This window comes from Curcuma longa, chromosome 10 (assembly GCF_044706935.1).
Source record: "Curcuma longa cultivar G26 ecotype Majalengka, Jawa Barat chromosome 10, ITB_CL_G26_1.1, whole genome shotgun sequence".
Lineage (NCBI taxonomy): Eukaryota > Viridiplantae > Streptophyta > Magnoliopsida > Zingiberales > Zingiberaceae > Curcuma > Curcuma longa.
In genome coordinates, this window is record NC_133870.1 from 2906343 (window position 1) to 2917530 (window position 11188).

General features: G+C 34.8%; 1 protein-coding gene across 1 annotated transcript; it reads right to left on the minus strand.

Annotated features, from left to right (window-relative positions):
* Window positions 1-6088: 6088 nt before the first annotated feature.
* On the minus strand, window positions 6089-8335 carry LOC141836694 (uncharacterized). The gene is made up of 8 exons (XM_074724204.1): window positions 8049-8335; window positions 7924-7985; window positions 7747-7827; window positions 7584-7657; window positions 7408-7490; window positions 7218-7321; window positions 6281-6423; window positions 6089-6216 (listed from the first exon to the last, which is right to left on the minus strand). The coding sequence occupies exons 1-8, from the start codon at window positions 8333-8335 to the stop codon at window positions 6130-6132; spliced, it is 921 nt and encodes a 306-aa protein (XP_074580305.1). The 3' UTR covers window positions 6089-6129.
* Between the last annotated feature and the right edge of the window lie 2853 nt (window positions 8336-11188).

An 11188-nucleotide genomic window follows, 5' to 3' on the forward strand; every position in this document is an offset into this window, starting at 1 on the left:
TTGTATAAAAAAAATTAAAATTGTAAATTCATAAAAAAATAACTTGTACTTATTGTACTTATTTAAGTTGCTTATGTATCCCTTAGGATATATGAGAATCAAAGTCCACACACTTATAATTGGAGAATTGAAGTTGAAAATGATCAACATTTCAAAATTAAGAGATGAGAGTAGAAAAGATGGTGTGAAAAATGAGGAATAAACTCTTTATTTATAGAGTTTGGAGAATAACTGATACTAAATTATAATTATTGATAAAAAATTAAATAATCTCAATCGTTAAAAAAAACCTCCTTTCTCAACGGTTGAAATTATTTTTATTCTTTCCTTCTAGTATAAACGAACTATTACATCATTGAAAGAAATTATTCACTTTTTTCTCAACTATTAAGAATAGCAATATAGTAAAAGAAAATTATTGATTAGTTAATAAATAATTAACTAATACATAAAAATGTAAATAAGTTTTAGTTTAGTTGGTTAGGATACTTAGCTCTCATCTAGAAGATTTGGGCTCGAGTCTTGACTATGGAATTGTTTTAACCAAATTTTCATATAACAACAATTATAAAAAAACCACTGAACCGGTGGTTAATCACCGTTTAACCAAGCATGTAAACCTTAACCGGCTCAACACCCTACCGTATCGATTATTGTTCTAGCCTGACAATTGGGTCAACAAGTACCCAATTACGAGCTCGGGTCCGATCTAGATCAGGTTACTAGACACTAGATTTAGTATATATTGTATGTTTGCATTTTTGACTTGCATGAAGTTGAAGACTGGATGAAGACTCAAGGTTCGAAAAGATCATAATGTGTCCAGAGACTAGACCAAGTCCGGGCAACTCGAACTAGTTCGGGTGATCGGAACATGTTCGATCAATCGAAAACTCTAGGTTTGATTGATTATGAGTCATTCGGTCAATGGATGAGTTTTGAGCAAGTTTCAGGTGATCGGAGGGCTGATCCAGGTGATTGAAAGTCGAAAACTTAGCTTGATCTAGAGTCAAAGAGGATCAAACTAGCAATTGAGTCAGCCTGGGTGATCCAGGAAGCGATAGGAATAGTGTCGGTGGACTTAGGGCTTCCAAAAGATCCAATAACGTTCTTATTGCTTGTTATTATTATTTTTATTAATATTTTATGTTTGCATTTGTTATCTCAAACTTATAAGATATTTCTTCGCCATCAGAAGGTGTTCGGAAAGGAAAAGTACTAGTGGATGATGTTTCGTACATAGCCTTAGACATAACAATCTCGAGGGATTATATATAAACCAAATAAATCGATGTGTCTCTTATCGTTCTTATACTCGTTTTATTATTTATGTTGCTTAATTAACTCTGCAGATAAGAACGATATCAAAATGAAAAAGAGAAAAAAAATATGTTATTTACCTCCTTCTCAAGTATATCAGATCGGTCCACAAAGACTACCACACTGACTATATATTTAATTTCAGTATCCATTATGCATACACCTCTGGTTGCTTTACTTTGTTTTCCATTGATTCCTTAAAAGTCTGAAAAAAAATCTTAAGGTTATGCAAAACCTTTAAGATGAAAAAGATGTTATTAACATACAACAGTGATCTAATAGCACCACAACTGCATCTTTAACATTTTCTTCCTTGAGCATAAATATAATGCTCCCACTAACAAATGCTTGAAGTAGTAAAAGAAAAAGAGAGAAAAAAGGATAAGTCTTTTGGTTTAACATTATGAAAAACCAGATGGGAATAGGGAATTACCTGCACTTGAATTTTGCAACAAAAAGTATTTGTTGGTCAACAACACAACTAGATCAGAAGAGAATAAACCTTGCAATATTTTATTCACTATGTTGCACTATAAAACCCTTCTCTAATTGACTCGCAATCCACCCAATACGACATACATGATGTGAATGTATATATACAAATACATATAAAGAGTGAACAACCTACAGTCCACCCGAAAATACCTCACATAACAAAATAGGATGACTGACTTGCAATCCATGCATCCTGTAAGAAATATTTTATCTCAATTTGATCAAAATTTATGCACGCGTAGAAAGACTCAAAGATTCCTTTCAAGCTGCGGAGCAAAGCGCTCTATATGTATAGAGAATTTCTTCATTCATTGTTAACTGCATTGAAAAGCTATATATCTCTTTACGAGTATTGAGTCGAAGCTCTCTCGTATGATTATATAGCTTGCTTCAGTTATAAGAATTTAATGAATAAAATTTATTTTTGATATTCATCTACTCTTTATTTCCTCATAATAATTCAGGTTATTTCTTTTCTTTTTTGTAAGTTTCATGATCAAATGTTTGGACAACCAACAATAGATCGTATATGATCTGAACAAAGTTAATTCAGCCTTCCATAAGTTCATGATATTAAGAACATCTCAAAAATCAAGCCTGTGACAAACATATGTTAATTCACAAATCACCAGAAAGTTTGTTCATAAGAGTAATGATGTTATTCTTTTTTTTTTCACACTGGATGGTGTATCTGGCATAAAAAAAATTTCAAGCTTGCGCATTAAATATTCAATGAGTTCATGAAATATAAATTTCGCAGGATCAAGTAAAAAAAACACTAGATGCTAATCGAAGATAAGAAATTGTTGAATTGTAATCAAAGGAGCATGGAAGGTTTTAGTCTTGGAGGACATTCACAAACTGCATAAATTAATTTCATTCCAAAAACCAAAGATAAATGAACGACTGTGAAAGCAGTGCAACTAGAGACTCAAGATAAGTAATCAACAATAGTTCAAACATAGCTCTACTCTGGCAAGAACTTCAAATGCAGTTGCAACAATGTTTCATATCCATTTTTGGTGAACTACCAAATTTAAAAACGAACGAAAGCGTAGATCGAACAATGAAGCAGATAAGGAAGCTACAAAAGGAAAAACTCGAGGACACCCATGCAGGGTCTGAAATGACAAAGAGTCACTCCATGACAAAGGAAGATCTCCAAATTCTCAACTTTTAGCCGTCTCCACGAAATTAATAGCAAAGGAAATTTGAATTGTTAATTGTGTTCCAAATCCATATAACGATCAAGGTAAAAGGGAATCTCATTAAATTGTTTATTTATGTACGAAAGGAGATCGAAAGAGATCAAGCAAGAGAACTCCACCTCAATTAAATATCCACTCGCGCTTGGACTGTTGGCAGCGCTGCGACGACGTACGGCGGCGACGATGACGATGACAGGGAGCAAGGATGGCGGCGTTGGCGACAACGACGATAAGAAGCAAGGACGGCGGTCGGCGGCGTGAGGAGTTTGAGGGTGAGAAAAGAATATTAGGGTTTAGGGTTATAGAGGTTTTAAAGAAAGGAATAAAAAAATCATGTTAATCCCTTTATTTGCATTTTTGCATAAAGGTCCAATAAGTTTTAATTTTTTTACCAAGCCCTTTTTAATTATTTCAAGATATAACAATGTGTTGTTTATCAAATTAGATCAATGCCATTTAGATTTGGAAATTGAGAGATATGAGAAATTTAAGATAATTTCCTAAAAGAGAATTCAAACCTCATGAGAATTTAAAGTAAATAAATAATATAAATGATATTATTATAAAAAATTGAATAATACGAGAGAAAGCTTCGGCTCGATGCTCGTAAGAAGATATATGACTTCTCAAATTAAGTAAATTAAGAAGTGAATATACTTCTCGTGTCATGGATCTCAATTATTTCTATTATAGAAGATTTGAGATTAATTATATCAGAGTAATGAGGGAAATAACTCTATAAATATAGAACTCTTTTCTCCGCAAATTGAAAGAGCCTTCGAATCTTTCTGCATGTGCCTAAACTTCGAATAAATTGAGATGAAATTTTCCTCATAGGGTGGATTGCAGGTCGTTCATCCTATTCTTATGTGAGGCATCTCACGGGATGGATTGCAGGTTGTTCATCCTATTTTTATGTGAGACACTTTTCGGATGGATTACAGGTCGTTCATCCTATATATCTATGTGTTTGTATATGTGCATTCATATGATGTAATTCGTATTGGGTGGATTACATGTTGTTCACCCAACTTATGCATGTATATGTGCATACATACAATGTTTTTCATTACGAGTGGATTATAGGTCGTTTACTCTTATATACGATGCATCCTTCTCGAATGAGCTGCAGGTATCTTACCTTGAGATTTTCATTTATACAGGATGTGTTCATATTAGGTGGAATGCAGGTCATTCATCGTTACTTATACGACACATCTTTGTTGAGGATGTTATATGTGGTTCACCCACTGAACAAACTAATGCTGAGTGATAGATAAAATAAGACTATAATGTGTAATGGTGAAAAATGAGAAATTAAGGAGAACTAATGAATATAATTCAAAAGACAATACAAGATGAATGTTAAGGAATAATTATAAATATGTGATATGTTTGTATTAGGTGGAAGCAAGGCAAGTTGTTCACCTTTTTTCTAAACGACACATTCTAGATGAGTAGATTGAATGTCGTTTACCCATTCAAGAAATCGTATTGAGTGATCGAATAAAATAAGACAATAATGGGAACGGATGTTATTAAATAAAAAAAGAAAAATAAAAGACTAATGACATGAAAATTATAAAAGACACATGATGTTGTTGATCTTTTTATTAATATTTTCATGCACGTCTTTCGTATCTCCACTGTGCACTTTGTGCTCACTCTCCCTTTTCTTTGACTTCAGGTTAATTGTTGAGATATGTACATAATATTAAGGGAGTTATTCCAGAGGTATGCATATAGTCAAGTTATTTAGTTTTACTTTATATTTTGCTTTGACATTTGTTACAGTTCACGCGCGGCGAGAGAAGCTAGCATTGTGGCAAGCCTAGTTCGTGCGGGGTGTGACAAAAACTAGGCTCATAGTTAACACCTTTTAATAATTATCATTTTATTTTATCTCATTTTACGTTATATCTTTTTCATCAGTTATCATAATTGTTACATTCTCAGTATATATCTTTTGGATTTGGTCTAAACGACCAACTTAAATCCAATTAAATCTTATTTATTCTTTAAGGTATCACAATAGAGTTTACATGTAAAGGTTAAGTATCAATAGGATGAAATATTAACAGTACACACTACAACAAAAATTGTATGTTGGGACGCTGAAAAAGTGCCTCAATAGATTTATGTTGTGACACTTTGATTTGTTGAGGCGTTAGGATAAAACGTCGTACAAGCAGGTGTCACAACAAATACTAGCGCCCCAACAGATATTTGTTGAGGCGTTACTAAATGTTCCTTTTAAAGTTCATTTTAAGGCATCCAAAAGTGTCTCATCTGCTATATGTTGAGACGTTTTATTTTGCCTCATAAATTTCATTTTGAGGCACTAAACAATGCCTCACCTGCCATATATTGAGGCAATTTATTGTGCCCCTTAAATTACATTTTGAGGCACAAAACAGTGCCTCACCTGCCATACATTGAGGCAATTTATTGTGTCTCTTAAATTACATTTTGAGGCACTAAACAGTGCCTCACCTACCATATATTGAGGCAATTTATTGTGCCTCTTAAATTACATTTTGAGACACAAAACAGTGCCTCATCTATCATATGTTGAGGCGTTTTATTATGCCTCTTAAATTTCCTTTTGAGGCACAAAAAAATGCCTCATCTGTCATAAGTTGAGGCGTTTTATTATGCCTTTTAAATTTCATTTTGAGGCATGAAAAAATATCTTATCTGCTATATGTTGAGGCGTTTTATTATGCCTCATAAATTTCATTTTGAGGCACGAATAAATTTTACAAAAAACAACTCATTTGCTATATATTGGGGCACTTTTTTTCTTCAATATCCAATTATTTATCTGTTGAGGCACTTCTTTATTATGGACCCCTTTTGTTATTTGTTGAGGCATTTGCTTGTGCCTCGCTAGCTTTTGTTATGACTTTTACAATGTCTTAAAAGACAAAAATTATTACATGTATATACCACTGCAAAAAAGAATATTGCACTTTAACTTTAAAACATTGAAATGTGACAAAACTATCATCCATTAATCGCAAAGTCAAAACTATCATCCAAAAAAGAATATTGCACTTTAAAATATATTGGAAATCAATGGATGATCATACTTTGCAAATCATAGTTACAACATTACTGGTATATGCAAATCGATGCAATATACCTTCCTCCCTCCTGTATAGAGATAGTATCCATCTTTTGAGAATAGTACCTGGAAATATAATTACCATCAACAATTGTCAGAGGTGTTTAAGTAAATGCATAGTCCTACTAACCTGTGTAACACCCCCTAGTTGACCATGTAGTACATATAGTAATTCCATATTATCCTCAGAGTAGATAGCAGTGGTCTGGCTGTAAGAGCCAATAGCAAGCATCCCATTGTGAGTAGGAGAAAAGGCAATAGAAGATACAATGCCTGAAGAATAAAGTAACAAGAAAACATTGACAGCTTAAGAATTTTATATTAGAAATATAGGCGCTGGAAGAGCAAAAAAATTAAAAGGCAAAAAATTGACCCCATAAAAAACAAAGGAAAGGGGCACATGAAAAAATACGAAAAAAGAATAGGCAGATGACTTAAAATCTCTAATCAATTGAAATGTTGTTAATAAAACAAAAGTCATGAGGAAAAATATCACTCAGGTTCATTGAGTAGGTGAAATATAACCATAGGAAAGGAGTGAGAAGAAAAATTAGACTCAAAGAAGCTTCTTTGAACCAGCTCTCGCACACATCCCTTAATGGTCAAAACATACAATGTTATGACCTAAGGGACATACCTTGGTCCGAATTTGAAATTCACTAATTATATTTAGCTTTAATAAGAGTTTGTTTCATTATGTTATCTATTTGAAGGATTAGATGATATTGGATCTAACATTTTGTCATTTATGATCATTATCAGCTTGACCTGATATCTTTTCACTTGTCATGAGCATGCTCACACTCATTTCATCTGGATGCAGGAGAGCAATATCAAAGACATTAGCTACATACTACCAATTACTATTTTGATAAGAAAATCAATCATTACTAAATTAGTAAGACAACATAGAGATGATGACTACTGACCGGTTGAAAGGTGGTTGAAAATGTGTGGTTATAGACATGAGATAAACACAAACATATAACAACAAGAATTACCTGATGGGCCATTACCTGCAAAGCAACCACATACCGAAGATTGTCCTAGTATTTTAGAAAGATTACCTGATGGGCCATTATTTCCTTTATGCAGAGAATATTGCTGAAAATCACGACCAGGGCGATGCACATCAAACACTCTTAAGGATTTATTATATCCAGCAAAAAGCCTATAGGAAGAAAAGATTTGATTCTGTAACAATGAAGGGGTGGTAAATGGAAGTATTCCTCTATATATGATATACAGAATGTATACTTTGATCCCGAAGTATTGAATGAAATTGAAAGTGCAGCTGCTATCTCATCCATGGCATCATACGCTCGATAAGTGCTACGAAGCTGTCAATTATCAACAGGAAAGACAAATGAATCAACAACATGTCCGCATCATGTCAAACGGAGCAGCAGAACAGCTCATATATTGAAAAGCACCTGACCAGAACTAGCGTCCCACAGATGAATTGGGTGGTCACGAGTGGTACTGGCAAATACACAGCTCGCAGGATCTGAAATTTTTAATTAGACCCTGGTGAATTTATCCTTAGTACTGTAATCATCCAACGGCAAGTCAATAAACCAGTAAGAAGATTAACACCTGATGCAGACATGTAAGGGAACCAACAGAAGTCGTAGACACTCTCCGCTTCCCTCACAATGAGACTTGAACCGTACGAATCTACTCCAACAAGCACCAGGAAGCATCAAATCGCGAGAAAAAAAATAGCAAAGTGAATTCGTGGATCATGTTCCTAGTATGCACCGACATCCATACCTTGCCCGTCAATCCCAGCAGCAGAAGGCTCCACCTTATCCGCAATAAAAGCATCCTCCGGTCTAATTGGATAAAAGGCATATCATGATGGAAATTCGTCGAAGAGAAAGGTAGAGGGCACTTACAAGTAGAACAGACGCAGGGAGTTGTCGTCGGAGCTGGTGAGGAAGCAGGAACCGTCGGGAGACCATTTGACCCCTTTCAGGAAGTTAGCTTCAGGGTTTGAACCGTCCCGGAACTGACTGCAGAAGTGGTAGAGCCGGCGAGGCACCTGATCGAACCTAAACACTGGCCACTGGCAGCACCACGCCGCTTCCCGCTCGATCGCTTCTTCTACTCCCTCTTCTTCTCCTTCCTCCTCCGCAGCCGCCGGCAGCCGCTCGAGGCCCGTCGCCTCCAGCGCCAGAGTCATGGAGCTTGAGCCAGAGGAACCGGGCGATTTTGAAAAATAAAGCCCTAATTTCGAAGAGAGCCGTGCTACAGCTCTGTTTACTCTCGCGGACGGATTAAAGTAGGGAAAAGATGCAAACTCAATGATGGAGTGGCAGCGACGAGTGTTTCATTAGCTAGCCGGGCGATATTACTGCTTTGTAGGAGCACAGCTCCTGTATTTCTTTTCATTTCATCCATACATATTTACCTTTCCCCAAAAAAAAGAAAACAAACGGAAAAGAAAATAATTTTTTAATTATATTTATTAAACGATTAGTTTTAACGACTATTAATGGTTAGTTTTAGAGTATATAAAATATTTTTATCATCACTTAAATCGTGCTAGATATCGTTCAATTAAATAGATAAACGATTAACTTTTATATTAAAAGAAAAAAAAAATACTTAAATAGATAAAGAAAACAGCCAATAATAATTAAAAGAGTGTTGTTTATTTTTGTTACCGTAATAATAGGGTTCTGTGAAGTAAGAAGAGGGAAAAAGTAAAGGAAAAGAAAAACAAAAAAATTGCAATTCTCATGATTTTATTACAAAAATGCCACTCAAATTTTAAGTGCCTCAAAAATTACATTTTGATGCATTTTAACTAAAATGCCTCATTAGATAGTGTCTTCTAAAATCATTTTTCTTGTAGTGACAAGAAATAAAAGATCAAGCAGTATAAAGACATGTATCAATAAACAGAGTAAATGAGAATATCTATTTGAATTTTTAAAGCTCCCGTTTACATTTTACCCCAGATGAACTCTATATGTGAACAGGAAATAAAATCAATTCTTTACCCTTTAGTGATTTAATCATTTTAACTCGGTTTCAATATTTTAAGAATCATTTTAATCCCTTTTCGAAAATAATTATAACACATATAACTATATATATCTATTTAATGTTTATTTATTCATGCACAGGGAAAATTATAAAATCCAAAGATAGAATGTACCCACTTTTGTGTCTACCAAGCTCTGAGTGTCAGCAAATCAGCATGCACCACTCGAACCAATATCTACACATAATATTAAATAATTTAAATAATCAAAATATTATCGGATAAAAATAATAACTTCAAAATCTAAGCCTATAAGGAAACAATCGAAATTAAAATCCCATGTCAACGTCACCTTAACCTCTAATATCCCTAACCCCCAATCCATACAGGTCGTACTCCCAAAAACGAAGTACAGGAGAAACTAAATACATTTTACAGACATACAGGAGAACTCAATCTAGGTACTTTTTGGGCTAAACCTAGCATGCAGAAGGCAATGGAAACCCTAACTTATCTTTGCAAACAAAACGAGTCCATAAGAAGAAATTTCTTTTACCGTGAGAAAGAAAGGCTGCGCTGGTCCAATAAACTGAGGCTCTCAATCGCGAAGCCTTGAAGGAGAAATCGCCACACGCGATCAGCGGCTCACGGCGAGCTCCGATTGCCCAAGGAAGGCGGTGCTGGTCTTCTCCACGCGGCGGCGGAGAATCAACCAACCGGCGGCGGCGGCGAGCAGAGAAGAAAAGAAAAGGGGCGTCGTGGCGGATCGACAGACGGCGTCACATCGTCGGCAGCGGAGTCGCAACGCGAGCAGAAGGCGATGTCGCGGGTGGAAGGCGGCGACGATCGCGTGGGCAGAAGCGGCAGCGGCGTGCAGTAGATATAGCAATGTGCGATTGATTATTGAAGCAAAATAGTTAGACAAATGAAGCAAATTATATATATAGTTTAATTAGCACTTTACCAAAAAGCCTATCATAATTGATATTTACATGCTCCTTCTATTTCTTCTAATGAAAGATGTTTAAGATCTCTATTAATTTTCCCTTAGTTTTTTTCTTCTAGGCCTTTACGAAAAGATGCTTCAGATCTTATTTTCTCCAATTATACTCCAAGTTGAGTTTTTTAAATGGGAATTTAATTTATAAAACAGTTTGTAGCTAGTGAGATTTAAATACTCGATCGAACTATATTTTTCAACAATTAAAAAGTTTAAACTGATAAACTTAAGACGCGCGCAGTCGTCAAATATGACACAGATTTGTAATTTTATAAATGCAGCTGCTTTGTTTAAGCTTTAAAGGATCAACTTGAGATGCAATTAAATATGACATCAATTTGTAATTTGTATAATGCAGCTGATTTGTATATTAGTTTATGTTCATGAAAATGGCATAGAGCATAAAAATGCTAAATGATTTAGGCAAAAAAAAACTTTTTTTTGCCGAGAAACAATGTAGCATATAATTACATCTTATAGATTACTTGGTAGTCTAGATCAACAATGATAAAAATATAGAAACAATACAAAGTACTTGAAACATTGTGAAGATGACATACAAGACCAAAAAAAAAACAGAAAATATTTCATGTTTTTTGCATTACTAATAAAATTTCAACTATCAGCAGTCTTGAGCAAAGTGAGTAACGAAAGGAACACATTGAAAATGCCAAGATACAGTGAAATGGCAGTCTAGATATATTGATCATAGATAAATCAAGTTGATACATTTTGATTTACTTTACTGATGAACTATACTTTCAATTATCAATAGTTCTAAACAAAGCGACTAGCGAAAGGACAGATTGAGGATGTGAATAGATAGAGAAATGGCAGGGCAGACATTGATTGTAGTTGAAGATATATACAGCAATGGCTGAAGAACACAACACTGTCAGTCCATCGTACATTATCATAGACAGTTCTAGAATTAAGCTCCTACCTGGCCCTTTCGGGGGACCTCTCACCGGCCCCAGGACGTCAGTCTGAGGTATCAGGACAGAGGTCTCTTTCTATCCTATAGTCGTATCTGTACACTTAGAAAA